This window comes from Siniperca chuatsi, linkage group LG9, assembly GCF_020085105.1.
Source record: "Siniperca chuatsi isolate FFG_IHB_CAS linkage group LG9, ASM2008510v1, whole genome shotgun sequence".
NCBI lineage: Eukaryota > Metazoa > Chordata > Actinopteri > Centrarchiformes > Sinipercidae > Siniperca > Siniperca chuatsi.
In genome coordinates, this window is record NC_058050.1 from 9080909 (window position 1) to 9098397 (window position 17489).

Below are 17489 nucleotides of genomic sequence, written 5' to 3' on the forward strand. Positions count from 1 at the left end.
AGGCCATAATTAGTGATGGTGTTGTACTGGACTGCATCACGTAGAGAGGTGTTTTTAATACTGTGCCCTTCACATGTATGCAAATGTGAAGGAGAAACACATCTCAATATAATGTAGTCCAGTACAACACACACATTTAACTAAGAACAATGAATTTACACATTTCCTACAATGTAACCAAAAACTGAACATTATGAGCTTTGTAAAGATTGATGTCATGGCAGGGTTGTTGTATTGGATTGCATTGAATTGTACCTACAGGAGTACCTAATAAAGTGGCTGCTGATTGTAAGTGGCAAATAGCAACTGTGTAAAATGCAAACAGCCCAAATAAAAACTGGATTTTAGTACAGTAAATGTGCTGTCCACTAATGAGGCAAAAGGAATAAGGAAATTACATCCTATTAAGAAATAAACTAATGGAAATACAATAATTTCACAATACGACTATAATAAATGTCATTTGACACCATTGTGTACGACAGACACAGTAACTATACCAAGTAGCTGCTCCCTTTAGGACCACGAGTTTTCGTCAGGGATTATTAGGCTTCCATGATGTAATTACAGGCGGCGGACTATTGTGCTTCTAATACACGGTTTTCTGACTGAACTCCACTCCCGTTCACTGCGATGTTACTAAGGTGTTTTGGTTTGACAGAGGCGGTGAAGGCGGAAGGAAATATGACCCTCTGAGCCGGTCACACCCCCTTTCTCTTAACACCGCAGACTTCAGCCAGCACACACACACACACACACACGCACACGCACACACACATGCACACACTGACATAAAGTGGGCATAACAGCGCTGACACACAGAAGACCAGGGAGAAATAGCCATTTAACCAATTTCTGCAATATTACACCGTTTTGCCTGAATGTGACGCGACAACATTGAACGACAACGCCGACCGGTAAGGAGTTTATTATTTTTATTTTTCTCTCTAATTTTCGGGGAATAATCTGGTGTAAAGATGAAATAAATGTATAGAAAATTATGTATTTTCAATGGTAGCAACATGGAAAACGAGTCTTACGAGGCACAGGGATCATCCATGCCAAAAAGTCACTATATGAAATATGATTTGCCGCCAAGCTTCGAAATTACACTTCTGGGCACAAATAGCGACTGGAAAAGTATCAACATTTGGTCAGTAGGTTGTTAGACCATATAGTGTTTTATCTTCAGAGGGAGCCATTGCTCTAAATGATCTCCTGATGTGATGTTAAGTGTGTCCTCCGGATAGATTTGTTATTTTCTTTATTGAATGGTACACATGAGGAAACTCCAGGATGCACTGTCCAACCCATCCAGAACGTGATCCATTGGCTTTGATATGCTTTCATTTGGAGTAAGGTTATGTCATCTGAAGAAGTGTAGTGAAAATATCTGCGAAGTAAGGGTTGAATCATTTGCTGGAAGCTCAGCAGTCATAGCCTTAATATCATTATGCTGTTAGGCAACATTTATATTTTGAACGTTGTTTAATGATTCAGTGATTTCCAAAGTGTTTCCTCCGACCACCGGAGGGTTCAGGGGGGACTTCAATACAACAGTTATATGCATATATATTATAATTATGTTTTTAGTGGTTAGCCCAATGACAGAATGACTGTTGTGATTGCAGGTTTCACCAAGTTGTCCCTCCACCTACAGTAAACAGCTACAATCTTGAACCAAGCCTAACAAGTCATATATAGGCTACAAGAATTGTCTCATAGACACTAGTTTCCTGTAAATGCTTATCTAAATGGGGTTTGTGGTGCAATGTAAATCTCTTTCTAGGGTACACTGATGCGTAAAAGTTTGAAAACATTATCATGCAATTTCCTGTTGAGCTGCAGGATCCTGGTTGATCCTCTTTAACAAATACTAACAGCACAAAAGTAAACACACAATGAAAAGGTGTGCCCACGTCTAAGTATGCTTGCACAAACTGAAGTAGCACTACAACACATTTAGTTTTGTTTTCACTTGTGTGCGCGCTTGCCCCTTTCTTTGGGAGGATATACATTTAATCAAACTGAAACCTTTGCTATCATTGACATAGGTGGTACTCACATTTGTGCCACTTCTTTAGAGAAGAAACGTAATGTGTGCAAGCAACGTACACTCCTCAATTAATGAAATTTACTGGTGTTTCTACAGCTTAAGTGAAAGTATTCTTGTTATACAACATGCCACTCATAATTAACAACATAAACACTGACTGTGTCTTTATGCAGAGACTTTAAGGCGCAGGAAAACACAAACAACTGTACACATTTTGGAACTATAACTAATTTGCCAGGCTGTTCCCAACTGACCAAAATAGAGAGGACCTTCAGCTGATGAGTTCCCTCTTGTACGCAGCAGAGTTCCACAGACGTGGTGATGACAGACAGCTGAGAAGCATGTCGGTGTGAGGATGCCGCATTGACACCCTGCTGTATGCCATTTTTCCAGGCAAAAGTAGCCTCATATACATCGTAGAAACTGGCAGATGCTACTTTTACAAACTGTTGATTTTTGCTGTGAGAACTTTTTCAAATAGATATTAAATAGAATCATTCAAATAGAATTGAATGATAAAAAGCAGAACACATCCTTCCAAAAACCCGCTGATAATAGAATGATATTGAACTGCCTTAGTTAGCAGAAAGTTAACTGCAACTGGGATCATGTTATGTTATCATTAAACTTGTGGCCAAAGCCAGGCTGAATAGTGTTCTTTTCATTCATTGTAGATGATTAGCAAAAGAAAATGCAGCAAGCAATCTCTGGATCAGACCTAACTGAATGAATCAGGCTATTCAGAAGTTGTTGTTTTTTCATTTAATAACCCATGAAGGAAGCTGAAAGGTTTATCTTGCCTTAAACAGCACTGCCAGTGGCTTTGCTATCCATTAACTGCCTTGGCATGTGAAGTGTCTTCAGGGAATACTAAGAGGGACTGCCACATTTCAATAACCAAAGATTGTGCCAATGACAGTTGCTGTGGCTTTTCTGAAATAGCGAGCAGGGTGTCTCAGGGGCACATATAGATAGCAAATGTGATTCCAGCTGCCACTGTGGCATCCCAGTCTTAATGATAGGGCAGTTGATTGAGTGGAGTGTTTCTTTTCTTACACTTTGAGCTGTGTATCGAGTTGCCGGACCATTGTTGATCAGAGCTACTTTTGCTGTTACATGAAATAAACAGGTGATGAGGATTATACAGCTGTCGTTCTCTACTCCAAGGGGGACTCTTAGTCATGTTTGTGTGTGCGTGGTCTTGAACTTTTATCCATGTGAGAGAATCAGTTTAATTCGGTTTTAAACTATCTAAAAACATGTCTATTCACCATACCCTGTTCGGTTCGGTTAATTTTGGTCCTTTCCCGCAATTGTTTTCTAATCTACAATGTTGAAGAGCTGCTTTTTCTAGTCTTGCATGATGTTCCCATTAACACTGTGTTGTTCCTGGTCTGTTTTGAATAAGGTGGCCAAAGTTGTCCATTAAGATGCCAGTCAAACAAGTTCAAGATGATATTTTTGTGAAGAAGCTTATCTTTGGTTAATTATTGTTATGATTACCAATACTCTCTATTTTAGGATGATTCTGTTTATCCCAAAATCTTACAGCTGATGATTCAAGGATTAGATTATCAATAACAAGGAGACCCAGAAGATAAAACTCTGAGACTAAAACCAGGAACACTGAAGTTAGACTTTAAACCAGGAAATGTGTTGTTTTTCTTGGCACTGTGCTGCCGTTTGTGATTGCATCATTAAGTCTAGGATTTGGTACAGAGTTAACAAGTGTAATGGTATTAATGAGAAATGTCATTTCAGTGGTTGATAAGCAGATGGATGAGGTTGGCAGTTGGTGAAGTAGTTAGCTCAGTGTTAAGATGTGGTAAAAGTGAGAAAGCAGACATTAGGGGAAAAAATGTAAACTAAAAAGCCTCACAAGTATAGTAAGACACGTGTGTCAGTAACTGCATTTGTATGTCTGTAATCCCTCTAGTAGTGAGGGATTACAGACAAGGCTTACCGCAGCCTTTTTGAGAGGCTGAAATCTCAGAGATTAGGCTGCCGACCACACAGTGTGGAGCAGGGACAGCTGCAACTGGTTATCAATCAAGCGTTCAGTAAGGCTATCGAAACAGAACCCAATTTAATTCTACTAACTAGTTTTTATATTAAATACAGGAGGCAAGGACAGTCCACTTTCTTACATGCATATACTATACATACATATAGTCACACTATATGCTAAAATAAGGTTCTTGTGTGTTAATAAAGCAGTCATAATGTAATAGTTACTTTGGCTGGGGAAACTTAGCTCTGTATAGCTGTTTTGTATACAGTTTCTGCTGACACCCATTCAGAAGTTTCAAGGAAACTATTTTCAGCCATATGAAGATGAATAAGTGTCTTAAACACAGATGTGCTGGTTTTAAGCAATTTATTATAGTTATTTTAACAAACTGAGAATAATATGAGAATTAAACTGTTCCTCAAGAACTTCCTAATTATTTGGTATATAAAGCAAAATTAAGGTGGGTTGTTACAACTGATTTATTTTACTGTTTAGCTACCACATGCTGGAAAGGGGCACATCTGAATGCCATTCTCGAAATGTGCACAGTAAGCTAAATTGACGGTCTGTTGCGGCTCAACCTTCAGGAAATTATTCTCTGAAGGCCAAAAACAACAAGCTGCCAGGGATGAGGAGAGTGGGGCGTTCGTAGAGCATGAGGAGGAGGCGGGGGAAGATGGATCCATTTTAATACGTTTCAAAACAGTAGAAAGGATACACACTGGGACCACCATGTGATAGCGTGCGCTGCTTTTGAAATCCCTGTCATGTCTAGTCTGCAATTTCCTCCTTCCAAAGTCCCCGAAGATGAGTCTCATAATGAAAGATAAATTATTTGATCCATGGCATTTACTGTACGCCGAGGATCATATGTCACAGATAATGCCTTGTGGACCTTGGAAAGAACGAGACGCTCCCACTATAGAATTGTAGTAATCATTTTTGGAGTATACAAGTAAAGCATGTGAGAGAGTCGAGAGAGAAAAAACATCCTTTGAAGTTAAAAGTACACTGAGGTCTGAGTGCACTAAGCATGCAGTCCAAAGTGAGCATCTCTCTGGTAGCAGATTCAAAGCAGATCATTAACCACAAGCAAATCTGATATGATGAAGAAGCTGCAGAGGAAAGAAACTTTTTGCCCCATCAGTCTAGTGGGGTGATGGCGACTTGACTAGTCGGGTGTGAGTTTAACAGTAACCAGGACTTTTAATTACAAATGACAAGGCATATAAAAACAACCAAGCAAAGACTAGATTAGACCAGTAAAGATGCCTACATTTGTTTAATGTGGTGTGAAAATACATTTAGCAGCTTTGCATTCATTGAGCTGAGGCCTGTTGTATTCGACAAGCATGATATGAGTTTTGTTTCCTCAAAATTATCAGCTCAGTCATTTGTGCTAAATATTTTAAGCCAAATCTGTTGACATCTTTCTCTCATTGTCACATTCTCAATGGTTGTAGGTGGAGTTCTTTTGTTTCTAGTTTTAGCTAAATGGAAAATGTAGTGTATATATATTTAAGATATTCGATGTGTGGATAAGTGGTGAGGCTTGGCAAGACTTCTCTTATATGTTTCATTCAAATAATCATTCAAAGAAATGCAGCGATAGACTGAGACCGACTTAGAAGTAATCAAATGCAATCAAATGTAGCACTTGCAGCAGTTCAGCGTAGTTGATGAAATTGATGCACTTGAATGATTCTTGTAATTTTTGGGTTGTATCCACATGACTGCATGCACTTATTGTAAGTCGCTGTGGATAGAAGCATCAGATAAATAAATGTAATGTAAAGTAAAATAGTGCTGAACACGCTGGCTTTCTTTTTTTCATCTCATTTGAAAACTGTGTTGCCTTTTCTTGTGAAGACAGTGGCTAGAGAACAAGCATTTCTATCACCAGTTTTTATATTATTTTAGCTGATTTACTGTATATTTTCTGCAGTAGAGGAAATAAAAAAGGTATAGGTGTATCTTACTGATAACTGTATCTTTGTATTAGTATTTAATAGTTGGCTCAACAGTTAAGTAGTCAGATGACTGATGTAAGACTGCCCTCTATGCAAATTATCAGTGACTAAATAAAACTGGTTCTGTTCAGATGCCCTACACTACTACAGATTGCCTTCTTCCTTTTTCACAGCTGTTCTGTTTCTTCACTCAGCATTTGCATTAAGAGCTTTTGAGGCACATCTCGGATGGCTCTGTTAGATATTGTATTTCATGGATAATTGACTCTTGGCGTTATTTAAATGTATTTTTCTTACGTGATAATAGTTATTCAATTGTTCACCTAGATGATTAATATCCATTCTATGCCGCCAGTGCCTTGAAAAGGTGATTGAATAACAAATTATATGTATTGTTTGCTTTCTTACATTTTCCAAAAATCCTAACTCGGCTGTACAACTCTTGTGTGTGACAGTTTGAGGTGGGCTGGCTGCAATGATGTCCAGATCCACAAAATCAGCCTCGAGGTCTCGGAGCCGCTCAAGGTCCCGGTCAAGATCCCGGTCAAGATCCCGCTCCACCACTAGCTCCAGAAGTCGCTCCAGATCCCGGTCCAGGAAGCGTCACTACAGGTAGAGTCCATTTTATAAACAATCCTCCTTTCTGAACAATCTATTGGCTGAACTGTGTTTTTGTGGTCAAGATCAACTGCCTTTTACTCGTTCAAGATGCCCCTGTGTTGCCGGACCGGACCTATTAAAACAAGGTTTAATAACTGATTATTTAATAACTGAAGGGTATTATACAGTGCGTATGAATGAAGAATGCCTCGACCCACCTAATGCTTAAAGTATGAATGACTGTGATGCAACAAAGTCGGCTGTCATGAAGGAAAGAGAAACTAGCAGCAGGTGCACCAGGCAAAGTGTTGCCTCATTATGTGCACAGACATCAGTATTGATTTTCCTATGTTTCCTGCTAAGCTCCTTTTCCACACAAACTTCTATCTAGTAAATCTTAACCTGCCCTAAACTGCTGACCATAAAATGTGCTAGTAAGATTTGGCATGTAAAAAAATAAATATATGCAGGTAGTTTATTTGTGACAGTGGGGATGTCAACAAGCTGTTCTGTTATCTATTATAATCAGCGTTTCCTGTTAGATATTAGTTACATATCTGTTGATTTCCATCTGCAAGACCTTGTCTCGTCCTGGACTTTATGACCCTGGTTCTCATATGAACTGACAAAGCTGGTGTAGTGTATTAATGGATTTGGTTCTTACCCAAACTTTGAATTCGGCTTCTGTGTCCAGAGAAAATTGATGTTTGAGAAAGAGTTCAGCTGCCGGTTAGTGAACTTCCTTAAGTTAGAGTGAATATTATTGCAGTTTGCATTGCACTGGGAAACATTTCCATTTCCTGAGTTGACCTCAGTGGCAAATGAAAATATTTAATCAAAATGGTAGCATTTGTTGTTGGTTGCTTTGCTTAAATAAAAATGCCCTGTTTGTAGATTTATCTACTGGCTGAGATGTGCATTTGGAAGAACAAGCAAGGCTTCACTCTGACGCCTTTGCTCTTTCTGGCAGAAAGACTGTGGCATGGCAATAAAATGGCAGGGCGACTCATTTCCTGGCAGTGTCGCAGCACATATTAAAATTAGCATAAAGCAGAGACATGGAAAGAATGTAATGGTTTGCTCCACCTTGCATATGTGCAAATGGGTTTGTGGTTGCACTGGAACTGTACAAGCCTTAATGCACACATTTGCATAAGTTGTATATAAAACACAGAGTCACATACAAACACCTAAAAAAGCAGCATGCACACACACACACACACACACACACACACACACACACACACACACACACAGAAATGATTTACTTCCCTACTTCTCCTGGGCAAAACATCCCCAACAGGTCTGATAACTAAAAACAGAAACGGTTCCAATTTGGAGTTTTTTCTTGACTTCCCTCTCACTGTCACCATCTCTTGCTTTTAACACTATCACCTCAGTACTTAAATGGGCCACAGATGTAGACTGTGTCTCAGCAAAACACTCACTTTGGACTTTTCTCAGTGCTTATCACGTTTAACAAGAGGAACTATAATGTATCTTGCTGAAATATAACATTAAGACGACATTAAGATGTAGATAGCTGCAGTATTTTGGTGGAATAGTCAGAATAGTAAATTGTGTCTTATAGGCCTTTTTAAATAAAGACTCACTAAACTGGTTGAACATCCCATGTAGCTGCAAGCATAGAGTCAAAGGATTCCAGTAGATTTTTTTTCCCCCTCATATAGTCCATGTGACTCTCTGCTCCAGCAGAGGAGATGTAGTATCTGTAGCTCGCACTGTGAGTGTGCAGTGCTGCTCAGTGTGCTGCCTTATTTAATCACTCTGTATTCCAATGAAAGAACACACTAGGTGAGTCCTGTGCTTCTTTAGCCATTTTATATGGCTTTGGACTGTGTTTGCATGTAGCGTAGTACTGCTTTGCTCGGTTAATTTAGAATATTGTTCTGCAATATACTGTAGGCTTTGTATGTATTTAAACATTTCTTAATATACTTCAGCAGGTCTTTATATTATATTAGGAGTAGTTACCGAGTAGTTACTTTGTATTTATTGACAGTTGAAGAAAATTTGCTGAAGATGTAGTTGAAAAAGAAATACTTACAGAACATTACAGAACAGAACTAGTTTGATGTCTACACTACATATGCTATTCATAATCTCAAAAGATGTCTGTGGAAAGTTGTGGATGTTGTGTTGTCATGGTTAGGCTTACAAAAAGCACATTGGGCTCATTAAATCATTGATCTGAAGAAGAGAACATACTGTATCATGGTTATAATCTTAAAGACTTTGATAAAAGGTTCAGGCTAGAGAACACATCATGGTGTTTTATCAGAAGTGCAGCAGAGCCACCATGTGGACTAGTCTGACCCTGCAGCCTGGCTCAGCACCACACTGCTTTTCTCCATGCAGTGCTCCTTTGTGGGCTCCTATACTAGCATATGTTTTGCCAATTCCAAATTATATATGGATGCCGGATGCAACTGCACATCTATATATCATGTGTTTTATGGTAATGTGCTACGTATGTCTTTTCCATATGTTAGGCCAATGGTTAGCCTGACTTGGTTGATACGTCTGTTAAAGAAAACTGAACTGATTGGTTTAAGTGGCAATCTGCTAAGTTTGTGTTCCTGTGGTACTGGTATTATCATTGTCTATTTAACTATTGTGGCATTCGGTACACTACAGTGTTTTTTTCCCTTTATTCTAAGAAAAGCCAACATCAAAGCTTTTACTGACCAGGTTGTACTAATTTACTAAATTTGTGTTATGTCAAAGGGCTATATGATCACACATAACAGGTGTGTATGCATGCATGTCTGTTCAGAAAATGTTACATTTTGTTGAGACTGTATCAGAGACATGTTAAATTATCTCTGTGTTAAATTTAGAGGCTGTCATTTAGAGTTTCAGGAAGTGTTGTATTAGATTGCATTATAATCCTAAGGAGTTTCTACTGTTTCGTCAGAAACCCAAAAAACTACATTTTTGTTATGAATATTAGAATCTTTAGAAATGAAGTAATAACTATGTGCTTTCTTTTCCCCCTTGCTTTTGTCCACAGCTCTAGGTCTCGGTCATGGTCAAGATCTAATTCTCCATCTCATACCCGGGAGAAGAAATATCAAAGGGGATACCAGAACAGTCGTGAGTTCCGGGGCTACCACCGCGCTTTCCGCAGGCCATACAACTTCAGGGGCCGAGGGCGGGGCTACTTCCCACGTGGACGCTACCAGCGTGGTGGTGGGGGTGGTGGCCATAACAACAACAACAACAACAACAACTTCCGCCCCAACTGGAAGAATTACAAGCAGTACCCTCAAAAACAGCAACAACAGCAACAGCAGCAACAGCAGCAGCAGCAAAACCATTCACGAGGACGATCTCACAACCTCCAGAAACGCTCAGGAAGCCCCCCTCATGGTCATTCTCACCACTCTGACCGATCCTCCTCGCCATTATCCAGACACTCGCATCATTCTTCCTCTTCGTCACACTCCTCCTCTCCCAAATGCAGGCCAGCCTCACTGCTGACTAACCAAAACTCCAAAGATGTGAAAGAGGGGCTCTCAACCTCCAAGGAGGTCCAAAAGGGAGGAGGGGGAGATGGGGAGCCAGTGGAGCTTGTTGGGGTGTTGGCAGAAGATGCCAAAGAAGGCGCGGGCAGTGGGAAAACTGAGGGGAACTGGCAGGGCCTGACAGACTGCAGCAGCAGTCCAAAGAGAACGAGTCCTCTGGCAAGCTCTGCTGTTATTGTTGGTCAGAACAGCCAAACTACTAACCAGTCTAGTCCCTCCCCTAAAATCACAAATGACAGCAATGGTGCCCCCTCCTGGCAGATCGGGGGTAGTTCATCCTCAACAAAAAAAACCTCACATGAGGGCCTAAATCCAATGCTTTCCAGCTTTGACTTCTTCTCCAACGAGGAATGCCTGGATGGAGATAAAACAGCAATCTCCATTGCCTTCGGAAAGTAAGATCGATTTTACTCTTTTTTTTCCTCAAATATTAATAACGAAAAAATAATAATTCTGGCATTGTTTTAGCAAGCTTTATAGACAGATAGAGCTAAAATGTTATGAATTATTGCTTAATTGCTTTATAGACCACACATTCACTTTATCCTGGCATTTCCTTGGCTTTGCAAGCTTTTTGTATTCAAGTGTGGTTGTCATATAACAGACTACAGTAAAATGTATGTCTTTAGGGGTATTCAAAATATTTTGCCTTGTCAAACAGCATTGTTTTTCACTGAAATTTCTTATGCTTTTATGTCTTTATTTTCATAGATAAAATACTTATCTGGCACAAATCTTTGTCTGTTTTAGAAAATCGTAGATTGTAGAAACTCTAATATGACATCTTGTCAGATAATCAATTGTTTTTTTGCAAGTTAAAATTTTGCAGATGCAGCTCTTTATCTCTTTTTCATTATTTAGGTTTTTGGAGGAGCAAAATAAAAAAGCTAAAGCTTGGGAAAATGGCAAGAACCCAGAAGCAAATGATGGGGATATGGAACAAGGGAAAGTAAATGGCAAAGCATCAGCGATTCTCTCTGACTCAGTGTCAAGAAAGTACAAACAGGACATTGATGGTGAAGTGTCTCTGAACAGCTTTTTGAAAGCTTCTCCTTTCCGGTCTGCTGACGTGGAGGAACAGGAGGACATGATAATCAAGCCTCATTCAAAGTCACTTCACAAAGACTGGCATAATGGGGACGAGTCCTCTAAGCCAAAGGGCAAGGTCACTCCCTCAGCCCGGGAACTGTTTGAAGAATGCTTTGACAAATGGCAGAATGTGGCCTATGCACAGGTAGCCAACAGTGACCTTGACGCCATGGCAGAGGACATATACCTCAGTCGAAAGCAGGATAAAGCAGCGGCCATTGCTGCGGCCCTCGCCAAGAGGGAGTTAGCTGTAAAATTTCAGGAACTGTCCCCAGACATAGGCAATAAAGCCAGAAAGATGGCAAAATCTTCCTCCATCCCATCTCCTACACCACCACCGAGGAGAAACTCTGACAGAGAGATGTTTATGATAAGGGGAGAGAACTCGCCTTTCATGTCCTCAAGAAAACAGGAAGCAAAATTAAATGTCAGAATGGATTTCCTTGGAGATAGCCTGATAAGGTGAGCATCATATAATGGTTTCTGGTCCCATACTGGGTCTTTCCTCAGTGAGCCAGAAGTCATAGCTGTATATCCAGCAGTACACTTTCCAATAGTAGCGCCACTTTTACTGTAAACTGATGATTTACTGATTTCTTTAGAAAATTCTATATTAAAAAACGCCTTTTCTGCAATGGTTTCCTTGTTTGAAAGTTGTTTTATCTGATCAGAGAACAACATGGTTTCTGTTTTAACCTATTTTCTATAAAGAAGAGCACCAGACTAAAGAACATGTTTTGTTTGTCATTTTCAGCTCTTCTGATATTTTAGCTGAGGAGCGACAGTTGTCTCAGGATCTTGTGCAGTCCTCAAAAAAGGATCAGGAGTTCCGCTCCATCTTTCAACATGTTCAGAATGCTCAGTTACAGAGGAGTCCCTCTGAGCTGTTTGCCCAACACATTGTCACTATCGTTCACCACATTAAAGGTGAGTCCTCACTTCTCTTGCTGTCCTCAGATATATTATTAAACAGCTAAGAGTGGAGTAATGTAAAATTATTATTATTTATTTTTTTTTTTAGGAATGGACAAAATCATTTTTTGAAACTACAAAAACTACTACTACTACATGTTTAATAAGCTTTGGCCATTAAATTTACTCAACACATGACCATGTTACCTCATAAAATCCTATGGCACATGGGAATATTCAATTCAAAGCAGCGTCACACTTGGATGGAAATGTGACAGACACTCAAAGCACTAACAACTCTAACAACTGGTTTTGCTGTCTCTCTGTCCAGCTCAGCACTTTCCATCTTCTGGAATGACTCTAAACGAGCGATTCACCATGTACCAAAGACGAGCTGCAGAGAAGGAAATGATGAAGCCAAGAAAAAGCCCAGAGATACACAGGTAGAGTCGCCTATTGAGTGACCCTCTCACCTTCAGTGTGCTGTGGCTTCACCTCCTCTTTTAACAGCTTTCAGGTATTTCTCTCACCTTTCCTACCTGAAAATCAACAGACTATCTTGGCTTATTTGTTCTCATGCTCGGTGGAGGTCAGTCTTATTTTCCCACCAATTTGTCTTTTCTTTTTTCTGTTTTATGTCGTCTTTGCAGTTCAGTGTTGCTCACAGTTTGTTGTTGTGGCACCTGTACCGTGGTTCCTGTACTATGTGCATTTAATTATCTTTTCTTAACTGTGTTTCTTTTTCACAGGAGAATTGATGTTTCACCAAGAGCTTTTAAGAAACACTCTCAACTTTTTGAGGCCATGAAAAGCTCAGAGGATGGCACTTACAAGGTGACTGAACATTTTGCAGTATGAAGTATGTTGGAAAAACAAACAACAGCAAACGAGTGAGCAAGCCAGATGCCTTTAGACTTCACTCTCTTAAAGCCTGTGGCTTTCCTTGAAGGGAGATGCACAAAGTCTAAAAAATGCAAATGCAAAATAAGGCACTTTGACTTTGTTATATATCGCCTTCACCCATGGTGAATTGGTTAGAATGTGGGCACAAGCCTGACCAAGGCTAATGAATCATATAAGTTGAGAAATGGAAGCCACTGTGCCAAAGCTGTTCAAAGGACTCTAAGCAATTGTCTTCGTAAGTATTCTTTAAAAAATAAGGAACGGAAATAACCAACAGTGACAGTTTAACTTTCTGAGTAAAGCCTCACAATATATCTTTATTGATGCGCATGGACACATATTGTCAAGCTTTTGTAAACATGAGGCGCAAATACTACTAAAATATATTAAAAATTATTAAACTTACATTAGCATGAACAGTCCTATCTTCCTGTTCTTCACTATTGCTAAAGCACCATACTAGTGGTTTTGCCAGATATACAGTAGCTCAACAATTATGAAGTGTGTATACTTCATAGTAGGTACCAGCAACTATTTCCCAAAGCATACTTCAAAAGGTTTTTGGATTGGTTTCCCACCTTCCAGGCAGCTATTGGTTTCAGTTAATGTCAGTACAGTATGATAATCAACTTACAGTGACTTGAAACGTGTTTGATATAGGAAATACATCACTGTGCACATTCAGGGATTGTTTTGAAAACACTTGCTTACAAATACCTGAAAGCACCATGTCGCTGAGGCTCTGATGTTTAAAATGTGGGAATTGGCTGCTGAACATCATGATACACATGGAAGACAAACGAATGATGTGAAATATGCTGGTGCTGTTTGTTGCTGTTGTGCAGCAAATTCTCGAAACCTTGGATGCTGGACTTTTGAATGCACCAGTCAGGAGGTTTTCAAAATACACCCTTCCCACGGCTGACATTGCAATAACTTCACTTTGACACAAAACAAAGCTGACTAAATGTTGACTGTGATGGATTGCCTATCTGAAGCAAAGTTTTTTAAAAGTTGATTTTCTTACGATATTTAAATAGCTGCCTTGAAGGCAGAAAAATCCATCTAACAACATATGCTTTGGAGAATGGTTCAGATATTTAGGTAATCCTAAAACATGCAAAACTACTGGTTTGGCCCTTTAAGTGCACTGGAAAATTCACTTGGTTTTATTAATGCCAGCTGGCTGTTACTCAGGTTTTTCCCCTTTACCCATGGGCCTCACTATTTAGTTTACAAACCAGCTTGGCTGAGAGCAGACTGATAGAATCTACATGCTAATCCAAAGTCTGTCCACGACGTTGTGTTCTGTTTTGTTTTGCTCAGGACGGCGGAGAAAAAATGAAGGGTGACCCAATGGACCTTCGTTTGGATATTGAGCGCCGTAAAAAATATTCCAGCCATGAAAGAGTTTATAATCAGGATCGGGGAAGAGATATGGGAGATTCCCCAGATTCTAGTAGAGAGAGATCTGTGGAAAAGTTCTCCAAATGCCACGAGAGATCAAAGTATGTGCAACTGCCCTGTACTTTGAAACAATACAAACTATCTACAAATATGTTGAATCCTGCTGTTCATTTACCCTGCATGATAAACAGTTGGGCATGAAGGATTTTGCATATACCATTTCTTCTTCTAGGAAAAGTAAAAAGAAACGCTCTCGCTCGAGTTCGTCCTCATCTTCCTCGTCCTCTAAGTCCCAAAAAGAAGATTTGCCCCATGGCAAGTCTGATCCCAAAGATAAAGGCTTTAACAGGACCCGACTGGATCAAAAGGAGTCACCAGAATCAGTTGAAAGAGGCAGGCCACGTGGAGGATTTGTAAGTTTGATGAATGATGGGTTAATGGAGGAGCATAGTTTGGAGCATTGGCTGTGTCAAGTTCCACTGTACATTTGACTTTCACAGTTTGCTGTGTAGCACTGATTTTTGCTGCTTTTCAACTCCTTGTCTTTTTCTCTGATTGCAGCAAGTCCGAATTCGTGGAAGGGGCTGGAACAGAGGAAATTATCAGGGAAACTGTTCATATAGTAACAACATGGCAAACATGGCAGTACACCCAAAAAATGAAGACTGGGACCCAGAGTACACGCCCAAGAGCAGAAAATACTACTTGGTAGAGTCAATCTCTTTCCCATTCATGCCTCCCATCTCTGTTTAAATTAACCACATGGTGTCCTTTAGTCTAATCTAGCTCAAGTTTGCACTTTTGCAATTGTTTTCTTGACAGACCTCCATCCTTTTTCCATCTTTCTCTCAGCACGATGACCGAGACATGGAGACAGAGGGCAAGTGGGTGGACAACCGAGGGCGAGGACGGGGAGGATTCTCGCGTGGAAGGGCACGATTCATCATCCGCAAAGCCAGTGGGGGTCCCAACACCAATAGCCCCAAATGGGCCCACGACAAGTTCCAAGTCAATGGGGAGCAAGGTGGCGCACAGGGAGAGGAGCCAGAACAGGACCATAAAGAAGGAGAAATTGATGGAGAGAATACTTGAGCAGTGAAGCAATGGGCTGAAAATCTTAAATTTTCTTCTGTGTTGTTATGGGATCTGACTCAGTAAATTTATCCACCAAAATGGATTCATAAATACAGATTAAAATGGTTTAAGACTCAGCTATCGCTAGGAAAACTTTTATGCTTTAATTTCAGCGTAGGCTACAAACTCTGATTTTCAACATCAGGATGCAACTTATAACTAGTAGAAGCACTGTTTAAGGCTGAATTGCTGTTTCTCATAAGAATTTGGATTTATGTTACATGTTTTTTGCTTTATATGGTAAAGTGAAACTTTCAATGCAGCATTTTGGTAATATTTACACTTTTCTCGCAGGAATGATTAAAAAATGACTCGTTAACTTGTATTTGTGTATTTTTAAGTAGCAAGAGAAAATCACATTGTAGATCAAATCAGCTTGTGCCTTATACTTGTGGAAATGAAGAAATGTTTTGTGAGCGGGCTACAAGATAAATAGTTCTATACTGGTAAATGCATTAAAATCTACTCCAATTATCCAACTATGAGTTTTTTTTTTGTTTTTTTTACAAAGCAGGCTTGTTGTTTTGAGCTGTGTCTTGACTGGATTAAAATGACAGCAATAAGTACACTGTAGTTCATGTTGACGTAAAAACATCACTGTTTAGCCAATTGGGCACTCTACAAATGACCCTGATCTGACAATGGGACCAAACTGTATGGGGTCAAAGGTTATACTCTGCAACAGATCTACAATACTAGCAGTATAGTTATTAAATGTACAGGTAGTTATCCTTATAATAACATTTTGCTGTCAAAGATTTCTATACTTTAGAGTAGCTATTTGATCTTGTATACCACTTATCAATGTATAATATAATATTGATAGTGATTATATGTTTTCCTCCAAAGATGCTCATTGTAGTTTTTGTACCTGGCTAGGCAGGATTTTGACTTTGTCTTTAAAGGAGAATTTGTTCTTAATGCCATAGATTTTGATGTGTTTTTCATTTGCTGTTTGCAAACTTCTCTCCAGCCAATGCTGATTTAATCAATTATGTAAACCGTGTGCAACTGTATCAACATTGTGATAGAAGAGGCTCAAAATTAGCATTTGTGTAGTCCGTAGTTTGTAAGAAACAGAAATACAGGGTAGTTTGTAGGACAAGGAGTACAGTATGTCTAATCCTACAATAAGAATGTTTGCATATCTCCAATGTTTTTTTTTTCCTTAAAGCTAGGATTTGGCTTTCCGGAAAACTGCCCATACAAGTGAATTACACATTATTGTGCCTTGCTGTGGGTGCACTGGTCTTATTTGTACAATACAGGCCAACAGATTGAGATTCACATTTTATTGTTTAAAAAGGTTACCTGCTTAGGGAATATTGCTTTTTTAAACAGGTGTTGTTACTGTTCTTTTCTGTAAATTAAAAGAGACACTGATTACTTTAATGTTCGCCTTGATTTGTCTTTTATTGTAATTTCTCTCAGGTATGAGAGCAATTCAGGTGTATTATTTGAAAAGCCACTTATGGCGATTATTGTAGTTTTCTCATGGGAAGCCAGCTGCAGCTTGATGTACTGTAGTCCACAGCTAGACTCCCACCATTTGCACAGTGACAGTCAACAGTATAGTTCATTGAGTGAATAATCATCTTGAGAACCAAAAGCCAGCAGTGCTAAATTTTTAAAATTTCAGTTAACAGCCTTGTTTTCTTGAGACCCCTGGGGGGCAGCTCACTGATTGTTTAATTCTAAATGAATGCACCAGCTGCAGAGCAAACAACTAGCCTACATGGTTAAGTCTTCTGATGACACTGTCACCTTGTGTTTCAATTCAGAAATTAGCATATGCAACCATGTTTTTGTTCCTTAGCCCTGTAGGACCACTCCCCATGGCTATATTAAAACATATTACA

At 39.5% G+C, this 17489-nt stretch overlaps 1 protein-coding gene across 5 annotated transcripts; it reads left to right on the forward strand.

The window, feature by feature from the left end:
* The first annotated feature begins 595 nt into the window (after positions 1-595).
* thrap3a (thyroid hormone receptor associated protein 3a) lies at positions 596-17022 on the forward strand. 5 transcript variants are annotated; one of them, XM_044208453.1, is made up of 11 exons: positions 596-917; positions 6493-6649; positions 9672-10580; positions 11047-11736; positions 12029-12201; positions 12518-12629; positions 12936-13020; positions 14416-14597; positions 14729-14909; positions 15058-15204; positions 15319-17022. In XM_044208453.1, the coding sequence occupies exons 2-11, from the start codon at positions 6513-6515 to the stop codon at positions 15586-15588; spliced, it is 2886 nt and encodes a 961-aa protein (XP_044064388.1). In that variant the 5' UTR covers positions 596-917; positions 6493-6512; the 3' UTR covers positions 15589-17022. The 5 variants fall into 5 exon arrangements, with proteins under 5 accessions (XP_044064388.1, XP_044064390.1, XP_044064391.1 ...); XM_044208455.1 differs by having other exon boundaries at positions 15349-17022; XM_044208456.1 differs by lacking the exon at positions 596-917 and adding an exon at positions 6183-6404 and having other exon boundaries at positions 15349-17022.
* The last annotated feature ends 467 nt before the right edge of the window (positions 17023-17489 follow it).

Bases quoted from the DNA above. Each gene is read 5' to 3' on its own strand.
- thrap3a (XM_044208453.1), top strand. From the start codon at position 6,513: ATGATGTCCAGATCCACAAAATCAGCCTCGAGGTCTCGGAGCCGCTCA. The intron at 13,021-14,415 runs GTGACTGAACAT...TGTTTTGCTCAG, and splicing joins CAGAGGATGGCACTTACAAG to GACGGCGGAGAAAAAATGAA. The intron at 15,205-15,318 runs GTAGAGTCAATC...TTTTCTTGACAG, and splicing joins AGAGCAGAAAATACTACTTG to ACCTCCATCCTTTTTCCATC.